The sequence below is a fragment of the Zalophus californianus genome, chromosome 6 (assembly GCF_009762305.2).
Source record: "Zalophus californianus isolate mZalCal1 chromosome 6, mZalCal1.pri.v2, whole genome shotgun sequence".
NCBI lineage: Eukaryota > Metazoa > Chordata > Mammalia > Carnivora > Otariidae > Zalophus > Zalophus californianus.
The window spans coordinates 13,746,800-13,770,942 of record NC_045600.1 but is presented as its reverse complement, the minus strand read 5'-3'; the positions used below and the strand labels follow the sequence as shown (position 1 = coordinate 13,770,942).

The 24,143-nt window shown below is 39.5% G+C and overlaps 1 protein-coding gene across 6 annotated transcripts in view; it reads right to left on the bottom strand.

Annotated features, from left to right (window-relative positions):
• Positions 1-24,143, bottom strand: part of EFCAB11 (EF-hand calcium binding domain 11) — a 172,236-nt gene that overhangs the window by 135,848 nt on the left and 12,245 nt on the right. For all 6 annotated transcript variants that reach the window (XR_003516009.1, XM_027572402.1, XM_027572399.1 and 3 more), the window contains exons 4-5: positions 17,056-17,157; positions 16,143-16,233 (exon numbers count right to left, since the gene is read on the bottom strand). Coding sequence is in view for 5 of the 6 variants with exons in the window: in XM_027572402.1 (XP_027428203.1) it covers positions 16,143-16,233; positions 17,056-17,157 (193 nt within the window). In the remaining variant the exon portion in view is untranslated. The remainder of the gene's footprint in view (positions 1-16,142; positions 16,234-17,055; positions 17,158-24,143) is intronic.

Genomic DNA, 24,143 nt, shown 5'->3' with positions numbered 1-24,143 from the left:
GACCCTAAAGACAGAGTCCTGGACTTTGGGGCTGAAATCAAGGTAGATCAAGGAAGTCTCATGCCCTGGGTTGGAGCTCAGCTCTGGCCTGGCGTAGTCAGCAGTCATCCTAGGAGTAACAACCATCACCACCACTACCACAGTCCCTCTGCCTGAGCATTCATATTGTGCCAGGCACAGAGCTAGGCGCTTTGCATGAATTAACCCTCTCCACAACCCCTTATTATCCCAATTTGATAGCTGCTCACTTTACAGATAAAGGAAACAAGGTAAACTGAGCTATTTCTCAATGGCCTCCCAGCCAATAAGCAAAGGAGCAGTTATTCCAAACATGCTCTCTTAACCAACAGACTTGGCCAGAAATGCAATAAAAGAAGGCAGATAATCAGCAAACACTTACTAATTGTTGGCATGGTATGTACTATGCGAGGTGAGACTGGGACAAAAAATAAGGAAGACCAAGCAGAATTCCTTCTACTTACTCTGTAAAAAAAAAAAAAAAATCTTGAACTTTATTAGTCTTTAAAGAAAGAAGCCCCCCTACTCTTTAAAATCTACTGTAATCTATCCAGCAAATATTCAGGTTATTCAAATCTGTAAGGAGACTAACAAAACAAAACAAAAGAAGAGTTGATAATATATAGCTGGGGGCAGTTTTTGGTTGGCATTACCCAAAATGCAGACTTATTTAGTTCCAAGCACTGGGAGGCCTGAGAGTCTGAAGCTCCTTAAGATTTCCCGACCATAACATTGCTTTTTTGCTCAGATTTCTCTATTGCTCTCTTGATTGAAATTTCTGTACATTAATATGTGCTTTTTTTCCCTACATGACCTATTTTCCAATGGGACTGAGGGGGAAAATCGCAAATGCGTATTTAAAGCCACAAGAATATTTAAATTCTCCCTATTTTGTCATACATTTTTAGTACTTTCTATCTGAGATGAAAGATAAAAACTTGTGTGCATGATTAATTGTAATGATGAAAGAATGCGAGGCAGTTGCTTAAGAAACAAGAACAACAAAGGGATAAACTACTGCAGGCATCACCAGGACTGGAATGACACTGCTCTGTGTACTTGATTTCCATGGCAACTAGCAATGGGAAGATGAATGTTTCATAGTCACTCCGCTCTGCAGTACACGTCTATAAATCAAACTTGCATAAAGAGCACAAGATTTCTGCTGTGGGCTGTACTCAGAGCTGGTTTATTTTCCTGTTACTGTGTAAGTATGGAAAAGAAGCATAAAACAATGAGGTCATTTTTAGTGGGGAACAAACTCCGAATTACTAATACACCTGCAGCACAGGATGTCATTCATCTAGCAAGAGATGAGAGGCAGGCGAGGCAGGCGAGGAAGTGGGGGGACTGAGAACCCTGCCTGCTTCAGTAGGGGTAACAGACACAGGCATTCGTGTGCTCTGAGAACTGCGAGCTGCGTGCCTCCCTGTCCCTCCCCTTAGTTCTGCTCCGAAACATATGTGGGAGCATCTTCATTAACTGTCTTGGACACAAAGTTTTCACTCTGATAATTGGGCAGAAAGGATGCTCTGGGTTTAGTATGAAAGTTTAGGGAGGCTGAACAAAGACACATTTGTTTTTATTTACATTTAAAATGGCTCCTCGTTGTAGAAGTTAGGGCAGAAAAATAATGTGCTGGCGTTGAATTGGGAGTCAGGAGACCTGAGTTTTGATCCAGATCTGTGTAACCTTGGGGAAGCTATTAAGTTCATTGACCTCCATTTTTTTTAGCTAGGAGAGAGATGGTGTATGTGATTTCTGAAGTCTCTACCACCATCTGAGGCCACGATTCTGTAATCTCTGAATCTCAAAGGTCCAAATCAATGAGATCTAACCAAACGTGTTAACTGTGCCATTCCTAAAAAATACGTAACTTACCAGACTAGCCATACTATTAATTAACACTGTTTTATGATTTTACCATCACAGTGAGGCCTCTGTCAATCTGTGTCAATCTTCTAAATACAGAACACGCTGGGGAAAATGTAACAAATTTCATTATCAGAGTCTTAAAAAGTTTTAAAAAACCTTATACCTGATTTTTATTAACATTATAAAGAACACTTAAATTTCCATAATCTTCCTGTTACACGGATAAGTTCCTGCCAAGCGGGAAGCACCCTGCTCCTTGGAGTCTGCAGCTCTCCGCGAAGGTTTGAGGCTCTTCTGGGGTTCTTCTTTGGAACAGTAACGCTCAGTAAGAGTTTGTGAAACTAATAAATGAGTGGATAAACTAACTCCAAGGAACAACTTTGCTATATCTTTTAGCAATCTTGTATTGCCTTCCCCAGTCTTCAGTGTTTAGGCAGATTTCGACCAGCAGACAAATATCACCAGGGTAGAGAGGCAAATACCTGAAAGCCAGGTCAACTATCTGAATGTCTCTTCTGTAAGTCTGTGAGTCTACAAAATCCCTGTGGAGCTTCACAATCTAGAATTACCTTCTCACCAGCGGAGCATGAAGTATTACCAGACACAAAGAGGACCTCCCATTCTCAGGCCTGGCTAAGTCCGGCGGCAGAGCAGCGGCTCCAGAGGGCTGAGTCCCAGCCTCTGCCTCCAATGAGGGCAGAGCAGGGAAACAACATGCAAGTGGCACTCATTATCTCATTTAATGCTTATGCCAACTCTGGGGAAAAGAGGTTATTATCCCTGTTTTACAAGTTGGGAAAGCTGAGCTGTAAAGAATTTATGTAAGTGACTACAGGGTGATAGTTATGAAATGTGTAGCAAAATTCAAAACCTGCTCTCCCTGACCCCAAGGCCTCTCTGTGCTTCTGATGCATCTCAGGACACATTTGGGCAACAGATTATTGCTCTACTGGACTTCTTTGGCGCTAAAAAAACAGGGGTTAAAAAGAGTTAAACAAACAAACCTAGCCCTAAAAAGCACACTAGTAGTAAAAAATAGTAGTAATCAGGGGCCCCTGGGTGGCTCAGCTAGTTAAGCATCTAACTCTTGGCTTCGGCTTAGGTCATGATCTCAGGGTCCTGGGATCGAACCTTGGGTCAGGCTCCGTGCTAAGTGCAGAGTCTGCTTCTCCCTCTCCCTCTGCTTCTCCCCGTCCCCCCCCCCCCGCCCCCCTCACACTTTCTCTCTCTTAAATAAAATCTTAAAAAAAAATAGTAGTAATCAGTATTTCTTAAATCTAAATTCAGATCATAGGGCACCTGGGTGGCTCATTGGTTAAGCAACTGTTTTCGGCTCAGGTCATGATCCTGGAGTCCCAGGATCGAGTCCCGCATCGGGCTCCCTGCTCCGCAGGGAGTCTGCTTCTCCCTCTGACCCTTCCCCCTCTCATGTGCTCTCTCTCTCTCTCATTCTCTCTCTCTCAAATAAATAAATAAATAAATAAATTAATTAATTAAAAAAAAATAAATTCAGATCATAAATAGAACCAGGTATACCACTCCAGCATACATTATCACCCATACTTCAATACAGGCTAAAAGCTATTTCCAGGATGGAGCCAGATGTCACACAATCATGTAATTTCCAATATGTGAACACTATGAGAGTCAATGACATCTCTACAGGAGTTTACTAGAAATGTATTCTGCTGCCTAGCAAAGGGATTTGGTTTGGTTCTTAAACTGAGAAGATGTAATAATTTGGGCATATATTTTTGATACTAATTTTTCAAAACCTAATAAAATCACACTTATTAAGGAAGGCTCCAACTTAGCTCCCCTTTCCAATTAGTTTCTTATCAGAGTTTTTAGCACCACCAACTGGTTAAAGAGATCTACTACAAGTTTGTTTGGCTCTCAACTTGCTTTGTTCATTAAGAGAGGATCATACATTTATTTCACATTTAATTTGTGGTAAAGGAATTTACTTCAGCTACTAAATAAAATTAGAAATGCCTTTCCTTGTCAGTCAAATAAATAGTAATCCACTTTGGCTTGTTCACATAAGAAGAACGTATATTTTGTTTAGTAAGTCATTAGAGAAAACGAAATCTACCCAGTAAAACTAATTTGATTTATTATACCACAAGCTCGCCCTCAAAAAAAAAAAGACTAAGAACTACAATGAAAATTAGAAACTAAAATAGAGAGGAAACTAAATGGTACTGAATACTACACTGGCCTATAGTGTTTATATCAAACATTAATTTAATTGGGAATAAAAATGATTGAGGAGGTAATTTCACTTTTAAAAACTTTGGCGTTTTCCACCAAGATTCCCGACTCACAGATGGATGCTGCCATCCGACAAGTAAACATATTCCACCACTTATCTTTCCTTCCTGTTTAACTGAACCCCATCTAGCAGTGGGTGCCAGTATATACACAGCACAGCTGGGCCCTGACGGCTCAAATCTGATCTCTGTACAATGGATCAGTGAAAAGAAATATCCCTGAAGAACTAAGTCTGATGATTTCCCCCAAACAACCAATTTGTGAATATAAGTTGTCCATGAAAAGAATATCCAGCCACTTATTGTCATGACCAACCTGTAACCTACAGAATGAATGGCACCAACATTGTAACAAATTTGGTCACTGCAGAAAATTTCTACTACTCTACTAGGCAATGTACAAGAGAGAAAGAAAAAGAAGGTTCCATTCAATTAAATGAATTGGACTCTGATGGCAGAGTTCCATTAAAAGCTTTCTGATAAGAGTTTAAAACTCCTGTAATAATTTTCTGATGATAGCAGTTTAAACCTCTATATGAATGTGTGGTCAAGTTCATATTTTTTAAGCCCTTTGCATCTAAATCTGCACTTGAAAGCCCTGTAAGGAAGACAATCTGTGATAGTTCCAGATAAAATTAAGGACCAGCAGATGCTCTACCCAATTTAACACATAATTTGAAGGTGCAAACTTTTAATCAACTTCATTCTATTCCTTTGCTTTTGTTTACTCATTCATTCATTCATATATCCATTGAACACTCTCTCCATCAAACACAGTTAGGTTTCTGCAAAAAGGGAATAAGAGTGTGCCTCTTCTACTGCTCTCTCCTCTCCTTGGGTTGAGCCTCGGATATGCCAACTCCAAGGCAGAGATTTCTATTTAAAGTCATGAATGGATTACAAGAAACCCTAAAAATAATATTGACTTGGGTTGAGAAATGCATTTTGTAACTTTTTTGTTTCCACACAGGTGGAATAATACTTAATGCTAAATGTGTTCAGACGTTTTATTTTAACTGTAAATTCAGTCTACTCTACCATTATTAGGCAGTGGTATTCTTAATTCAAAAGATACAATTTTTAAGTATAAGAAAGACACATGACTGTTAACAAGTACCAGCAATGTGACTGTCATCAAATAAAATATTTTTATTGTTTGTTGATTTCCTATGTCCATTTTCTTCTTTAACCAAAGGATAAAATAATTGAGAATTAGGTCCACTGTGGCTTGAAATTAGCGATAAAAGAGCTCAGCCATACCTGTAGAATGGGCATGAGTAACAGCTGATGTGTAGGATCACTGCACGGATTCAGTAAGGTTACACTAGCAGGTGCTGAATGAATGGAAGCTGCCCTCACTGGCACTGGAATGATACAATGCCAGGAAAGCTGGGGGGGTGGGGAGGGAGGAGTGAGCATCAAGGACAGGGTTCCCTGGTGGGGTGCTCAACACCTGGAAAAGAGGACAAGAATGAAACCTGAGAAAAACAATGGGGGGCTACCTGGAGGGACTTAGGTCAGGAAAGCAGCTTTCTAGGCTGGGGGATTAGAGTATGTCTGTAGACAGTGGTTTAAGTTATAAACAGGAGAGGAAATTGCTGATGAAGAAAGGTCTTACGTTAGAAAACAGGGAGGGGATGAGATCAGAACAAAGGAGAGGAATTAGAAAAAAAAGAGATCCTGTTCCTTACAACTAGAATTGAAAGAAAATTAAGAACTTTGGGGGTGAGGAGGAGGCAGTAAAGAAAACACAGGCAGAGGCCAGGACCCCCTCCGTGAAGCAGAAGGCAAGCTCACCTGCAGTGCAGAATAGAGGGAAAGGTTTGGTACAATGACAGAGAGCAAGTCGATCTGATCATGTGCGACAATGCTAAAGAACTGGCTTGGGGTGTGATGCCGAGACTTCTGAGGCCCCTCAGAGGCATGCAGGCCATGGGTACAGGAGGAGATGCTGATGGCACTCATGTCAACAATTTGCTATCCCTGAAATAGGAAATCAAAGATAGAAGAGATAAAGTTCTCCTGGATGGCAATAAGGGTATGATGTGACTTGAGTGACAGCTATCCCAAACCTGAGCAAGGAAAGGAAAGCCTTCTAGAATTACACAGGACCAGGGCTGGGGAAATGTACAGAAGATGGATTCAAGTAGTCCAAACACTTTGGTCAAGTAGACAGCAGTTCCTGCCTGAACGGAGAATGTGGTCCCATTCTGGGATAGGCAGTCAGAGGATCAAAGCAGGCGGCAGAGGATCTAAGCAATGGGATCCAAGAAGGTGGACACAGAGTTCACGGAGCTCTCAGACATTACACTTGATGGGAGAGGGACATTTTTGTGGTATGTGTGTTTTGGGAAGGAGGCAGACGCATTGCAGAAAGGTGGCAAATAGCTTGTTCTAGATCACAGACTGGCAAGGAATTACGATATAATTCCAAAGGCCAAAGGCAAGATGCATAACACATGGGTTCTTATCAAAATAACCTGAACTGGGATGCCTGCTATATAGTCTCGTGTGATAAAATGCTACGTCAACTTCCTTTTGTACATTTTTATAAACAGTTCCTTTTGTATATAGTACAGATAACCAAATGAAGTCTCAAGTATAACAATCTAAACCAAACCAATTCATAGGAAGAGAGAACAACTAATTACACAACTGGTTTCCCAAGAACATTTTGGGGCAGAGCAAATGTGCCTTGCTTCCTCATGTTTACACTCAGGTATTGTGGGGATAAAAGGCGTGGTTCCTGCCCTCAGGATGCTTATACTGCTAAAAGAAGTGAGAAGGGAATAGAACAGTGATTAAGAGCACAAGCTTGGGAGTCAACCTGTCTGAGTTTGAGTCTTGGATCCATTACCCACCAGCCAGGGACCTTGAGCAAATCCTGTGACCTCTCCAAACTTTTTCCTCCTCTGTAAAATTCGGATAGACAGGGCCTAACCCATGACGATCCTGTGAGGATCCATTCAACACGGTGCCTGGTACAGAGTAAATACTCAGTAAATGCTAGTTGCCAGTGTTCTCGTGCTTACTATTATTAGATGCCTTAATGCGGCAAGTGCTATAGGAGTTCTAAGGAAGAGGAAAGAAATTTTCTGGGCTAGAGAGATCAGGGAAGGCTACATAGAAGAGAGAGTTCAGCTAAGCTCTAAGGAGAGTTCAGCTAAGCTCAATGCCAGTTAGGTGTGTGGATGGGGGAGTCGGAGAAGAGAGGGCAATGAACCTGGCATGAGCAAAAATACTAGAAATGACAGGATCAGTATATGGCAGGCAGCTCAGAATGGTGGAGTAGAATTTCTGACGTGGAAAATGCTGAGAGACATGCTAAAAAGGCACACGAGGTCTCTCTGTGTGTAGGGGCCTTGCATGTCAGACCAAGGAATGTAGGGGCTATCTGGTAGGCAATGAAAAACTATTAAAGTCAAGAAGGACAATTAAAAAGTAATGCTAAAAAAAAAAAAAAAAGCAATGCTAATTTCCCTCATCCAAAATGTAACTGGAAGGGTAGGCTAGTGATTTTCAAACTTTAATGTGCACATCTACCATCCAGGGATATTAAAGTGAACACGTTTGACTCCGTACGTTTGGAGGGGGGCCTGAGATTAGGCACTGTTAATAAGCTCCCTGGTGCTGATGCTGTTGGTCATTGGAACAGTCTTTAAATGGCAAGTGTATATGTATTCAAGGTAGCCTGATGGAGGAGAATGACTGGGTAGGAGGATAGGTAGACAAGATGGCTAGACATGAGCTAGCAAACTCATTATGGGTCATTATGTCACTGAGATAAAAACACAGTACTGGAAATTTTTGATTCTGATTTTTAGGATCTATGTAAGGAGGACAACCAAAACTCCTAAGTGTAACTCCTAATTCTGAGCCTATTTTTTTCCACATCTTAAAATAATGTTAATTTAAATCTCATATAAAATGTAAATTTATTTTGTTAAGTATGAGCTTTTCTTATTTTATGAATACAACACACAATATTATCAAGATTATTTTACCCAGGAGTTAGCTATCTACGACAAAAGAAAAATGTAAGAAACTGATTCCTTTTTCTATAAAGGAAAATGGCATGAATACATTCATGATGTGTGGCTATTAATAACTTCGGGGATGACTGAAAGGGTTACCAACATTTGGTCATAAGAAAGAAACCGTGGCAGCAGTATCTTATGTGACAGTTGGATTAAAGAAAAATAGCCCTCATGCTATTACAGCAAGAACGGCGTAGTCAACCATATATGTAGATGAGGAATTGGATACGTTGGCCATAACACTTGTTATACTGACATCTCAAAAACTAAACCCAGGGTTGGATAGCTGTCAAAGCCAGTAATTTCCTCTTGAGAGCAGTCTTTGTCACACTGACAGACCACATCTGTATTCATGCGGTGCTGGGTTCTGAATAATATCTGTGATACACAGAAAAAATAAAGAAGACCGCCATGCCACCCTCCATGATAGATAATCCCACCAGCGAGTTCTGTAACTAGAAGAAGACTGCCAGCTCATATAACACAACAGCCTCATTTCTGAGATGAGGAGAGTGCAGGCCACAGAGGCTCACTGATTTGTGGGAAGAAAGGTAAGTGGCGGAGCTGGGACTGGAACTCAGGTCTCCTGCTTCCCAGCCCTGGGGCTTACTGCTCCACGTGACCTGCACAGGGCGCCGGGCAGCATTTAGAGAGTAAAACAAAACATACATAATAGAAAGCCTGTTGGCTACAAAAGCCATTCATTTACATAAAATGGAGTCATCTATTCAACACGTACAAAACTGTGCTGTTCTGTCGCGAGTATGATGTCGAATAGTTTGCTGTGCCTGCTCTCATACTGGATTATGTGTATACACATAACTATGAATAAGTATAAAGAAGAAAGATACTTATGACAGATTAGGAGTTTAAAGCAGAAGGTGAAGACAATTTCCTTTTGAGGGTAGCAAGGTGGTGGGTAGGGTGTAGGGTAGGGACAGCTGTCGGGATAAGAAAGGTCTTAACAGCTGGGCCTTGAAGGTGAGTAGAATTTGCATCTAGACGGGTTTTACATAAAACAGGACTACAAAATTTGGGCATCCTAAATGTAAAAGAGATTAAATGTTCCTTCCAATCAAGTAATATATCCTTGATAATATTAACAAGTGAGCTGAACTGAAGAAACCAAAATAACACATTCTACTTGAAAATCTACATAATGAGGTCATCACTCTTCTTTACTTGTTTTCCGTCCAGTTGCTGAGCTTCAACTCCTACGTCACCAATTCTAAAGTTTATATTGGTAAAAGGACAATCTTCAAATGCAAAGTATAATTTTCATCCACAGTACAAAATCAATTAAAAACCCTCTGAAAAACTGGCATTTTCTTAAAACGATTAGCATATATTTCTATAGCTGGATTTTTAAAGTACAGTTTTATTCAATATGTTATATGTGAAATCCCCAAAGAAATAAAATTCTGAGGTCAGCTTGAACAGCTTACACACAATGATACTGCCCATTCAGGAACCACATGAAAGAGGATAATCAGAAAAGGAAATCTCTGACAATACAATTTTGGAAACAAAAAAGTGAAATAAGAACTAAGGCATTTCCATAGCGAAGAAGATACAAAAATCTGTAAGATGAAAATTGAAAATTCAAGAAGTCTATTTCTTTAGCCTTCATACTTACACAACCAGGTATAGCTTGTAACAGCTATCTGCGTATGATTACGCAGAGATATGACTTCTAGGCTTTTTAAAAAAAAAAACTTTTCTATACACAGAAGCATGTAGATAATTCTGGATCAATAATCATATTCATCATATTCATCACAGTAGGTACTCACTATAGTAGCTGTGCTCTTCTTGAGGTCACGTGACTACATTTATAAGAGAACCATTCTGATGCACAAAATAATGACTGGGAAATCTTTTCTTGTCTGAGAAAATGATGTGCAACAAGTGGGCTCCCGGTAGAAAGGAATTACAGAAAGCTAAAGAACACAGTGAGGAATATTACTTCAAAAGAGATGAGAACAAATTGAAAAATAAGTGCTATCTTTTTTAAAAAACAGATTCTATTTATTTATTTGAGAGAGAAAGAAAGAGGAGGGGCAGAGGAAGAAGGAGAGAGAATCCTGAGCAGACTCCACACTGAGCGTGGAGCTCAACACGGGGCTCAATCTCACAGTCCTGAGATCATGACCTGAGCCGAAACCAAGAGTTGGATGCTTAACAAACTGAGCCACCCAGGCACCCTGAAAAGTAAATGCTATCTTAAATCACTTTCCTTTAGGCCCCTTGGGTCTGTAAGATTCTCTTCCAGTCAGCATAACAGAAGAGTCTGTTAGTTCATTCCACCCAAGCTGATGACAACCCTTTCCTCTATAATGGCCGTGACATGAGACATATATGATCTTTCTGCCAAGAAAATATCCATCACTCCCTAAACCCCTACCCCCACTGAAACCCTGACATTGAAAACATATTCATCAACAAGTCATGATGCTCTTATCGTCAACCAATTTTTAATATCCAGAAGAGGAGAGTTAAGAGGCTCTTTGTTTTTTGACCTTCCCCACATAATATGAAGAGTGAGATTCTTACACCAAAAATATCAGATATAACTTTAAATGTCTCTAGTCCTGATTAGAGAGCATTTTGGTGCCTCGATATTTCCACATTACATTAGTATCTGGCAATCTGCCTGCGTATTCAGAACCTCAGACAGTGGGTCAGGGAGTGGGCCTTATGCACATCCACATTTCATTTCATGGCTGGAAAGCAGAAGCTTCCCAGAGCTTTTTGCCAATTGACAGGTGGTGGGAAAGTGCAAATCTCAGCGCTTACAATGAGATGGAGAAAGCTCCTAGGCATGGAGAAGTAAATATACCCACGCAGAGAAAAAGGCCTGCCAGAAATACCACAGGGTGCTAATGGCGGGCAAAGTCAGGAAAGAACATGAAGCCAGCTCCTTGATAACAGCTGATGTTAAACTGTGAATCACAAGCAACCCCAAAATAAAGCAAAGAGAGGCCATCAGAGATTAATGCATGAAAACCACGTGCAAAAAGAGAAAAATGGAAGGCAAAGCCACATGTGGTTATAAAGCTCCTGATTGCATTTTAAAGTACTTTTTCCTAGTTTAGAAGAAGTAAATTAAACCATAAAAAAACCCTGAAAGTGAGAATTTCACTGTCACCGGACATTCAGAGTAAGTCACAATGAACCAACAATTATTTATTAAGTAAGTACAACGCATAGGGCACCAAGCTGGGGACAGTGGAAGTTGCGAATAAGCTCATAAACTCAAGGAGCTTGTGTTGTGTATCTTATGAAGATAATCCTAAACACTGCATTTTTGTTTATAAAGTGAAAAAAAAAATACAACCGTACATACTACCAAACTTAAGCAAAAGGAGACAAGACTGCTCAATGTAAAGAAAAAGAAAATTTTATCATGCAGGACCTTGAAAGGTAGGTCTAATCTGGGCAGGTAGGAAGTAGAGAAAGGCACTACCAGCAGGGGAAACAGAGAATGAAGTTTAAATACACATCACATGTTCAAAGGAACAAAGCATTATGCCAAGGGAAACACAAGAATTTGGGGCTAATGAAAGATGAATGTGAAAAAGAACCCGATGTTGGAGAGCCTTTTAACCTTACCTGTTAGAGGCCCTGAGGATTTCTGAATGTTTAAAAAAAACAACTATAAAATTTTCTATAAGTTCCACTAGTATTGAAGAAGAAAGTTATTTTTTAACCTTTTAGTGCTAGAAACAGCTGATTATCTCACATTCATTCTATTGTACAAACAGTACTATTCAGTTCTCAAACCTCTGGAACTTCTGCCACTTGCAGTGGGTAGGAAAAAAAAAAGATCTTCAGAAAAAGGATTCCCTAAGAACTTCTGAATAATGAAACATCACCTCTGATATAGCCTCAGTAATTTTAGTACACAAATCATAATTATCAGCTCTAAGTAGAAAGCAAAGTTTCAAATACTGAAAGGAATCTCAAATTCTGAACCCACATGTTAAACATTTTAGGATATTTTTAGAGGTAAATAAACTAGTACCAATTTCTTTGTTTTTTGCATAACATATCATCTCTTGGTTTAAGAAAGTAACTCTGTTCTTCGAAACCCTTCCCTTGGTAGAAAACTTGTTTTCCTTAATTTATATGAAAAAGGCTATAATTAGCAGCCCCCAAGCAATCACTCATTAAAAATCTCAAAACCACTGTTTCCCCTAATAAGGCAAACACCTCTATAAAACAAGAGTTGTAAGTAAATATAGAAAGGTTTAGGGAAAATACTATAAAATAATATAGCAAAATAACAAAAGGAAATTAAACATCAGCATATATAGCTCAAGAAAGAAATGTAAAAGAGAAAGAAAACCATAGAAGGAGAAAAAGAAAAGCCGCACTGGACACAGTACAGAGAATAGACTTTGCTGAAAGTATGTGAAGAGACATGGTGAGCAAAACAAGCCAATGAAATAGAAACTAACAGACAATTTAAAAGGACTTTCAACATAAGCATAATCAGCATTCTCAAAGAAAAGGAAAGTGACTCAAAAATGTTAATGTCCAATTCACTATAAATTTTTATTCAAGGACAATGGCCCATGTGAACATTTTGAAATGTGAAAGACACCAGGGAATACAGTTATGATCCCTACTAGAAGACAGACTTCAGCTAAACAGAAACTATGGCACAAGGTCTGGAAGTGGGCTTTGAATCCACATAACTGTAGAACTAAAACAAAAGAGATTGTGGTTGCCAATCATAAATGTTATACTATATATACCCATTAGAAATGTAGTGTTATAAAGCCTGACAATATATATTTTTTAAAATCATACAGCCTTTATTCATGATAAAATCAATAATGCAAACATTCCCAGAGTAGTTAGGCAGCAATTCACAAACCTCCCCAAAAATACCTCATTTAGCTCTTGCGATGCTTTAGTGAATGATCCGTCAACTTATAAGCAAAACGATTCTTTGACGTCTTATGCCTCAAGTCTGTCTTTCTGAATTGGTTGTTTTGGTTGTTTGGTTGGTTTTATTGTTGTGGTTGGTTGGTATGGCTTAAAAAAAACTAAGGTGTAATATGGACAACTACTTCTGAAAGATACCACTCTTGATCTTTATTAGTTTCTTTAGGAAGAATATGGCAGTCAGTGAATTAAAGGTAATGAAAACTTCAGTCATTCACACCAAAGATGACTGTCTAATTAGGATTCTCCCTCTCTAGTGGTCTTCTTCTAGTGTCTTTGGATATCAGCCTTCTTCTGGGTAACTGTGGACCTAGGAAATGAACTCCATTCCCAATGGTCAATTAAGTGAAATGCTACCCCAGCTGTGCAAAAAGTGAGTGTCTAACCTAAGAAATATCATGTAATTTTGTATCCCTAACAGCCTTAGCAGCTGATTTTTTCCTTATTCTTGAAAATTGCTGGAACCACTGAAACAGAGTTGTGTGGAAGACAAACATCTCTGTGTTTTTGGCCTACTTCAATCTACACTTAGAGGAACTATTTTTCTCTCCTTATTTGGTTTCACAACTTCATTTAATACTTGTTACGCATCATTAATTCCGGTCTAGGGATTGTGATGCTAAAAATAATAAAAATGAGTGTTTAAAATGGGCACGTTCAAATAACTAAAATGCCTTCTTTGGCTGTGGTCTCCAATCTGTTTCAATCCATAATCCTAGGGAGTATAAGATTTGTGGGCCTTTCATATGTTTATTTACAGGTTATATGCACACATGCTGCTATATTAATATAGTATATACATTATAAGGCATAATATAGAAATTCTAAAGAATTAAAGATAAAAATTTATTAACGGCAATGATTTTTGCTGTCACTAGAAATTATTAATAACAAAAATAATGTGATTTAATATACTTTATAATTTCCAAACATCTCAATTTAATCCTTTGTGATTGAGCAATTTGTTTCAACACTTGGTTTTAATGGCTGTCAAAGATACCTCTTGAAGATATGTGGACCTAAGTGGGAAAAGGGCCTCATGACACTGAGTCTCTTGATTTATAATTCCATCCTCCAATAAGAAAAAGGTTCAGGGGTGTTTTAAGGGTTTTTAAAAATTATTATTTTATTGTTATTGCTAACTGAAATTCAGCTAGTATATGTCTATCTCTCCTGATATTAGTTGCTCTTGAAAGCTTATTAAAGTTATTGAATTTTTATATCTTTAGGAATTGTGTTCTAAAACCACTGAAACTTTGTAAGATTTTTTTCCCACTGGGTTAGGACATTCCACTCTCAACTTATTGAACATGCAGATGTGAAGGGTTTTAATAAGTGTCACACATCACTTTTTAAAATAGAATCACATTTCCAAACATTCATTTTCAAAAATGCTCTCCTGGAAGCACAGATTTCTTTTCAGAAGTAGTTTCTCACACATTCTTAAAACACTGCTTCTATAGGAAAGGGCTGTATTTAAGTGTATGTTTCAAAAATACACTTGAACTATGAGGTTACACCCACTGAAACTGTTTAACACATAAAGGTCAGCAAACATGGACACTTGTCTTTTGTTAAAAGAAAAATGCAGTAACAATTCTCTATTCTTTCCTTCCATGAGGAAGAAATACATTGACGCTCATTACTCATCTCATCACCAAGTGTATACAAAGATGCTACCATATTTCAAAGGTCTTGCTGTTCTAGAATCAACTAAGTAACAGCATCCTATGGCATTCTGTCTACTTCTGGCTTTAACTCCTTTGCTCTTCTTCAGCAGTGTGCTCGGTTAACTTGCTTATGAATGTTGCAGGAAAAGAACTTCGAAAAGGTCACTGTCAGTGACAGAGCAACTCCTTATTTCAAATAACCTGCTTTACAATTTCTATGGAGCAGGGATGGCTTCCAGCCAGATTTCATGAAGTTATTTTTATCCCAATGGGAACATCTTCCCAATGTTCCTAGCATCCGCTCTCTCCTTCTTCCTCTCTATCAGAAACTCAGAGGACACATGACTACCCAGAGCAAAGAGGACATTTCCCAGTCTCTTCCCCCTTACAGCTACCCAGCAACTTGAAACTAGGTTTGGATCACCAGGATGGAAGCAGAAACAATGAACAGCCTTAAGAGGAAGGGAATCTCTTCTGTTCCCTTCTCTGACCTAGATGGAATCCAGATGTGATCACTGAAATCTAAGCAGCCACCTTGCAGCAAGAGGGAGATACCTGGTGTTGAGGCAGCCAGAACAGTAAGAGGAAAGGAATCTGGGTCTTTCATGACCATGTTGCCCTCAAGTCAGCCCCAGACTGCTTGTGTTCGTGTGGGAGAAATACAGTGCTGTCGTTTTTGAGTTTTGTGATTCTGGGTTTTCTGGTTCTTATCGCAATAAGGACCACTAATGGATATACCTGGGAACAGCTGAGGAAGAGCGCACACAAAGACTCAGAGAAGACTCAGCTCTGCTGTCTTATCACGTCAGCACGTGCTTGCGCTATTCATACGATCTTCACTCTGCAGCTTCCTAACAGAAACTACGTTTAAGCCACTTGCCCATATTGTCAGGCGTTGTCTAAATAAAGGACATGATATAACCATTATGTCTCCTCTATCAGGGATGCATGAACTGCAACATTTATCAACAACTCTGAAAGCAAATGAACGAGGGGGCCACCATCAAGCAACCTCCACTCTTCTCTTCAGACAACTCAAGACCCATGTGTAACCTGTGTCTGATGAAACATTAATAAGCTTCATTTTTTTTCTTGGTCAATATATACATACACAAAGAAGTTCTACTTTTCCCCCTGCTCCTCTCCCACCCTTACCAACAAATATCTATACACATCTCCCTGGTGTGCAAGCACTCCACTATCAAGGGTACAGATGGAAAAATCTGCATACATAAGTGTTCTCCATAAGACTGAAAACTTGTAAAAGCAAATGGTAAATCGAGGAGTGGGTGTATATAAAGATTTTGGTGCCTTACCTGAATACGTCCAGAACAGTCCTTTCTGATAACTTGGGAGCCACCTGCCTAAATGCTTTCTTGAAATCTTCCAAAGTTAAATACCCACGATCTATTTGACATGAAAATATAAAACATTCACTTACTTCTATAAACCCTATGAACTGTTACCTCAGCCATATTTGTGTGAGACTTTCTTACTCGAAGAAAAGCAGTAAATATAAGGTAATCTGAGATTGTCTCATCAGAAGAATTTAAGAATCAACCACCACTCTCCTTCAGTGCAGGCCCAGATGATCTCACAGGTCATTAGCCGATTCTGTGAGTACCAGGGAATGGACTGCAGACACACACTGCCATAATGGCATTAGGCTTCAAGTCTATGTGAATTGCCAAAACAATTTATTCTTCAAAATTCACTTTTTTTTCTTGCTTGGCATTAGAATTATAATATATGAATATTTAGAGGGAAAACATCACAGCAGCGAAGATGCTGACCCTGGACCCCATGAGTCTTTCCATCCTGTGTGTGATCTATGCAGCACAGGGGGTTCAAAGCCACTTCTCTCAGCTATATCCAGTGTGAGAAAGTGCGGGTCAGAGTAGGAGTCAAAGGAAAAGGCGTTACGGTTCCCCACACCTTTGTAGGTGGCTCATGACCTCTAACCCCATGTGGCCAGCCCTTTTGCTATTCCCATTATAGTGCAGGCAAATCCTAAGTACAATTACATAACTGTAAATATTATTTTATCCATGGTAAGTGTCAAGAGTTCAAGACTGTGATAGAGAAAAAAAATTCACACCAACATCTAGGTAATAGCTAATGAATACAGTAAAATAATCTTCCAAGTATATTATTTTATTTACTGAGAGTACATAGCACCTTTTCTTAATAGCAATTTTTTTATATCAAAACAGTTTTAAAGATACTTACAGTGCCTGTCAAAAGCTGTGAAGATGTGTCTTATTTCATTCCGATGGAGCTGAACTTCCTTCTTTTTCCTAACAATACTTAAAAACTCCTCAAGCAATATACCTAAAAGTTAGAAAAAACAATTGGCTGAAAGTGACCATCTTCCTCTTTAAGAAAAAAACAAAAACATAAACGAAAAGTGATACACATCATGAACAAATTTTATCTTAGTTTTGATGAACAGTGCATATTCTTAAAGATCTATAAAGTTGAAAAGACATTTTGCAAAATGCTAAATAGACCCAACCCTAGCAATCAATAGCAGAAACAATAGGCACGGTTGGAGTTCACTGAGCTTTTCCAGGGGATAAAGGAATGGTGACCTCAAAAAAGTGTAACAGTCTTCCCTCTAAAAGATGTAACAGACAGTCCCGAAACTACTTATTAAACAAAGTGTCCTAATTTTTCTTTCCTTAGGTTCTTTGATTCCTTTTTTTCCTAGCCAGACGTCATTATGGTAGGCTTTTTTTTTTTCCGACTGGGAGATCGGGGCGAAGAAGTAGTTTCTCAAAAGTCAATACCAATTGCACAGCAGAGATAAAGGTGGAGAGAATATTCCATAAACAATAGAGCTGGCACCGTCCCCAGCCTGCGGTGCACCCCACCACTACCCTGCAGCCTCGGGCTCTGCTTCCTGTGATTCTCACAGTAAAAGAGCCCAGTGTGATCACACGAGGTTGGATACTGTGCTTACAATGTCTATGAAAATGAATTCTAATGTGATCTTTGTAGTAGGTTTAAAGAGTAGAGCCAAGAATTTAAACATTTTAGTGAACTGAGCCCCCAAAATAGAAAAAGAGCAGTTCATTTTAGTAACTCAGGATTTCCATTACAAAATGGATCACTATTTTTAAAAATAGCCCCAAGTCATACAATAACCATGTGCTAATTTTTAAGAACTTGCACTTTTGGTAAGGTAATACTGAGCTGTATACCTTTCTGAAAATAGTTCCACCGGTTTTAAAAAATAACATAGAAAATAGTTTTCTTAGGGGAACTTCGTGCAATGTTGGTAGGAATGTAAACTGGTGCAGCCACTATGGAAAACAGAATTAACAGAACTAACCATCTGATCCAGCAATTCCCCATCTGGGTATTTACGCAAAGAAAGCAAAAACAGTAATCTGAAAAGATACCTGCACCCTCATGTTCACTGCAGCATTATTTATACTAGCCAAGATATGGAAGCAACCTAAGTGTCCACTGATGGATGAATGGCTAAAGAAGATGTCACACACACACACACACACACACACACACACACACACACACTGGAATACTACTCAGCCATAAAAAGGAAGGAGATCTTGCCATTCTCCACAACATGGATGGACCTGGAGGGTATTATGCTAAGTGAAAGAAATCAGAGAAAAATAATATATGATTCCACATATAAAAAACAAAGCAAATGAATAAACAAAACAAAACCTGAGAGATACAGAGAACAGATCAGTAACTACCAGAGGGGAGGGGGGGAGGGAGTGGGCAAAATGGGTGAAGGGGATCAAGAGGTACAAACTTCCAGTTATAAAATAAATAGGTCATGGGAATATAACATACAGCACGGTGACTATAGTCAAGTCAATAACAATGTATTGTATATTTTAAAGTTACTAAGCGAATAGATCTTGAAAATTCTCATCATAAGAAAAAACAATTTTGTAACATCCGTATGACCACAGGTGGTAACTAGACTTATTGTGGTGATCATTTCGCAATACATACACATAAGGAATCATTTTATTAAACACCTTAAACTAATATAAAGTCATATATCAATTATAGTTTACTAAAAATAGTTTTATTTCCCAAGGTTTTCTTATTTGTAGTTAAAGGTTTAGAAACTTTAAAAGTCAATCTATCTTTATGTGTGTGGTTTTTTTTTTTTAAGATTTTATTTATTTATCTGACAGAGAGACACAGCGAGAGAGGGAACACAAGCAGGGGGCGTGGGAGAGGGAGAAGCAGGCCTGATGCGGGGCTCAATCCCAGGACCCTGGGATCATGACCTGAGCCGAAGGCAGACGCTTAACGACTAAGCCACCCAGGTGCCCCTCTATCTTTATGTTTAAATGCTCCTTTTATGACTCTTTAGGACCCACTGTGTGCCACACAGTGTTGAGCCCTGGAAATAGAGGAGAAAAAAGAACACACAGGATTCCAGTCCCAAGGGAGTTACTGGTCTAGTGGGGGAGACAGCGATTGCACAGGTTCAACTGCACATGTACACGTAATTATAAATCATGGTATGTGGATGAGGGAGAAAACAGGAAGTTATAAAAGGATCACAGGAATCCTCCTGCAGAGTAGATTCTGAAGGAGTACTCTCTAAGTAGAGGGAATATTTAAGATAAGACCTATGACAAGAAGGTACCAACTAGCTAAAGGTGAAGAGGAAGAACATTCCAGGAAGTGGAAAAAAAGTCAAGAAGGCAGCTGCATCTACCCTAAGCAAGAGGGCACACCTCCTGGTGCTTCCCAGAGTGCCTGGCATGTGCTCGGTAAAGCTGTGTTGTACGGAATTAGTGTATGCAGCCTTTCCCCCATCACAGCTAAAGATATGCAGGGATGCAGCTCTGTTCTCATCTCGGCACTTTTGAGACCAGAAGACATATCGAGACTGCTTGCTGAGGATAAAATTGAAGTCTAGTCATGCCACGTTCCTACAGGTTCAAATCTGTTTACTTTCATGAACACCAAAAGCTCATCGATTAGATAGCATCTAGATTAATTGAAATCCCTGAATAATATATTCACTGATCTTGGCATGCCCTACGAGACCCTTTACCATCTCGCCCCTTCTACCTTTCTGGTCTCCCTAGCAAACTTCCTGAGGCTTCCCCAAGGCAAGAGACCCTTTCGTCCCTTTGGGCACATTGCCTGGAATGCGCTTCTCCTTTTTCTCCTACTGAAAGTTTACCTCTCCTTCCCTATGCAACCAATGCATTACCTCTTCTTTGAAGTCTTCCCTGATTTCTCCCAGTTGAGTCCCTTTTCTGTGACCCAACAGCCCTCTGTTCGTAACACAAGTGATTTTCTTTTTGAATCTATTAGGTCCTATGGAAATTATTTGATCACACGTCTGCCTGAGAAGCACTGAGGGGAAGCACTGTATGTGGTTTAAAATTGTATCCCCAGTGTTTGGCATAATACCAGACACATAGTAGGCATGCAGTACATGTTTGTTGAGTAAGTACATAAAGTAATAGGAAAATGTTTATTTCTAGTTTCCAGCAAAAAGCATTAAAATGTGTGTTTTAAATGATCTCATAACTCTGTAAAACTAATGCCACAAGGAGGTTACTTTCGATTCACCTAGCCAGCAAAATAAACCATCATTTTAGAAACCTCAATTTCTTAATACATGATATAGTAAAAAAAACAAACAAAATTCAGAGAGAAAGGAAATGCATGCATAATATTTGCTCTTTACTTATCACTGCATCTGATTTAGGGAAATGATAAAAAAAAAAACAGGACAATTCCATGGTTCAACGTGTGATTCACACACACACACACACACACACACACACACACACACACACAAACAGAAGTACATGAGTAGTAATATCTTCTAAATTACATATTCAGAAAACTTATTGGTATTTGGAGCTATAAAGCAGTTAGGTCTTTATTTCAGAAGCCTGTGGGATAAAAAGCAAATGTTCTTTAGTTTTTCCTAGGAGAAAATGTGGATTTCAACAGAATGTTGACAACCACTTAAAAAGGACCACAATCTAATAACACAAATAACTTCATATATGTAATCAAGTTCTTTTACACTATTTTCCCACAGAATCATATGCCTTATTTTTTAAAGTCAATATCCCAAGGGTCATCAAGTAATATTAAGCCATGAAAACACATCCCCACTGCTCCCTCCACCCCCATGTCTTATCTTGCATGGCAACACATATCCAAGTGCAAGCCCCTTTTCTACAAAGGGTAAAGTTTCATTCAGCTTGGATCTCACCCTCCAGTAGTACAACCACTTTCCAAAGCCAATGCATAATGGTTTGCTAAGTTTTATACACCTTGCTGCTCTTTAAGTGGCCTAGAAATACAGTTTCTACTACTAGCTCCACCTGCTGTCACAATATTCAAACCTAAAATTATCTCTTCACAAAGACTTTCAATAATTCTATTGCCATCAGATTTAACACTCAATGACAAATGCATTACCTGCATCCACCCCTGGAGTGAAAGAATATGTTCAGAAAATTCTAATTTCAAATACAACATTGGGTCTCCTATGTACATTGTTCCACTAATAACAATTACCCAAACACACTTTACTGTAGTTACACATTAGGATCATAACAACATCAGGAACCACATAGACCCATGTGTTTATCTGAGCTTATTATTAATCTGTCTACAAAAGGTGTTCAGAAATCACCTGGGTAGTTGGACTCTATCGGTAGTTTGCAGACTTTTTTTTTTTTTTTTTAGCTGTAGGAAAGGTGGTTCCTTATAAAACAAGTCTGACGTGCAGAGGAAATGAAAGCAGATTTATTTTGTTTGGAGCAAGGGGGCTTCCCCACCATTCCCTGTCCAGCAATGCCCCTGGAAGTGCCCCCCACAGGACCTGGGATTGAGGACCGTACCTTAAAACCACTGGGACCAGTGGTTTTTACAAATCATTCCAGACTCTGCAAGTCTGTGCCTTTTCCACACCATTGGAAAATACTTCCTTCCATTTTATAAACTACTCTTAGCAAAATGGACTCTTTCCATGTTATATAACAAATATGTATATTTTACCTTGCAAACCACTAAATATATGTGATATAGATATGTCATGTACAGAGAAAGACTAGGAATGTTATCATTTCTATTTTTTTTGTTTTTAAGTAGTTTCCTAGGAGAATAATCATCTTTCACCACAGGGGTGGATATATTCAAAAAGTCCAATAAAACTATATAAATTTTTTGCTTGAAAGTTTCATTATATATATATTTTTTTATGGTTCACAAAACCACTGACCCTAAGCTTCAGGGCCAGTGCACACAGAGAAATCTTCTTGAAAATGAAGTCGTCTAGTTTCTGGCTATCACAGTGAGCTTAAATTAGAACCTGCAATAAGCCTGGGGAGAGTGTAGGAGAAAACAATAAAAATGCCAAGTTATTTAGACAGTAAGTCTGGTCCTAGACTTAGGAGAAAAGGGAGGGTTCACATTCATTGTGCCATATAATAATTTTTCCAGGGCCCGAAAATGCCTAAAAATGAGGTTTTAAAAGGATTAAGTGGTTTTTTAAAAGGTATAATGTAAGCCTTCTCTAGTATGAGAAATAAAATTCAGATTATGACTTCTAGAGGCCATGAGGGGAAAAAAGAGACAAGATGTGTTCCCATAAAAAGACTGCAAGGACAGAAGGCAAAAGTGGCATCAACAATGGTGAGATGTCCCCTATGTTCATCTTTTCTTTCCTTTTTTTTTAGAGAGAGAGAGAGAGAGAGAGAGAGAGAGAGAGAGAGAGACAGTGTGTGAGCGAGCACATGTGCCCAGAAGAGGGGGGAGGGCAGAGGGAGAGAATCTTAAGCAGGCTCCCTGCTGAGCATGGAGCCCCCACCCGGGGCTTGATACCACAACCCTGAGATCATGACCTGATCTGATCCATCAACCTGAGCCAAAATCAAGAGTGGGACACTTAATCGACTGAGCCACCCAGGCGCCCCCATCTGTTTTGTTTCTTAGTGTAAAAAAAGAGAGAGAAACCATACAATAGACCCTTAACTATAGAGAACACACTGAGGGATGATGGAGGGGAGGTGGGTGGGGTGGGGAGGTACGGTCCTCAATCCCAGGGGCATTGCTGGACAGGGAATGGTGGGGAAGCCCCCTTGCTCCAAACAAAATAAATCTGCTTTCATTTCCTCTGCACGTCAGACTTGTTTTATAAACACATAGGCTAGATGGGTGATGGGGATTAAGGAGGGCACTTGTTGGGATGAGCACTGGGAGTTTGTATGTAAGTGATGAACCACTAAATTCTACTCCTGAAACTAATATTACACTGTATGGTTTTTTTTTTTAAGATTTTATTTATTTGACAGAGAGAGACACAGCGAGAGAGGGAACACGAGCAGAGGGAGTGAGGGAGGGAGAAGCAGGCTTCCCACGGAGCAGGGAGCCCGATGCGGGGCTCGATCCCAGGACCCTGGGATCATGACCTGAGCCGAAGGCAGATGCTTAACCCCCTGAGCCACCCAGGCGCCCCACACTGTATGTTAACTAGAATTTACATAAAAACTTGAAACAAACAAAAACAAAGGTGAGCTGTCACAGTAAAATGGATAAGTAACTTCAGAGGACTAACATTTTTCTTCCGGCTTCCCGAACGAAAGTAGGGGAATAAAGAGGAAAGAATCTACCTTAATGGAAGAAATCAAGTTTTACTACATCATTGGGAGGAAAATGAAAAGGAAGAGTAAAAACAGGTTATAATAGAGAAACCTGAACCAATAAAACCTTACTTCTATCAAACATGGACAGGAATCATTACTTTTTTTAATTGTGTACATCTCCTGCTCGTAAACCATCAGAGGTTCCTCCTTCCCTTCGTAGTGCAAAGTCCCGATACCTTATTCTGGCATTGAAAGCTTCATTATTCCTTCTAGGCAAAGAGGTCCTCAATCCTCCTTCTTAACGCTCAGCTTCCATCAGGGCAGCTTACTCTGCTGAACACAACTCCTTTATAGGTAGGAACTATACTCCTTGCCGTTGCGAGAGGTAAAAATATTCCAAGGAGGGTGGATTCCGTTTACGGTAGGATTCATTAGTAACAGTATGACAGCTGATAGCTTTGGATATGAAATCTGGGGGTGGCTGCGCAGGGAAGAGGGGGTCTTCTAAGCAGGGTTCTGGGAAAAGTCTCAGCCTCTGAGGGTGGGCACTGGGGGCAGAAGGTCTGAGAGAGAAAGCACACAGGGGTGGGCTGCAGACAGCGCTGACCAGGACTTTCCCATCGCTAGCTGTGGAGAGGGAGGGATAAAGCCCTTCTCTGTACTGTTAGCAAATGCCTCAGCATTTGACAGGACACCCAA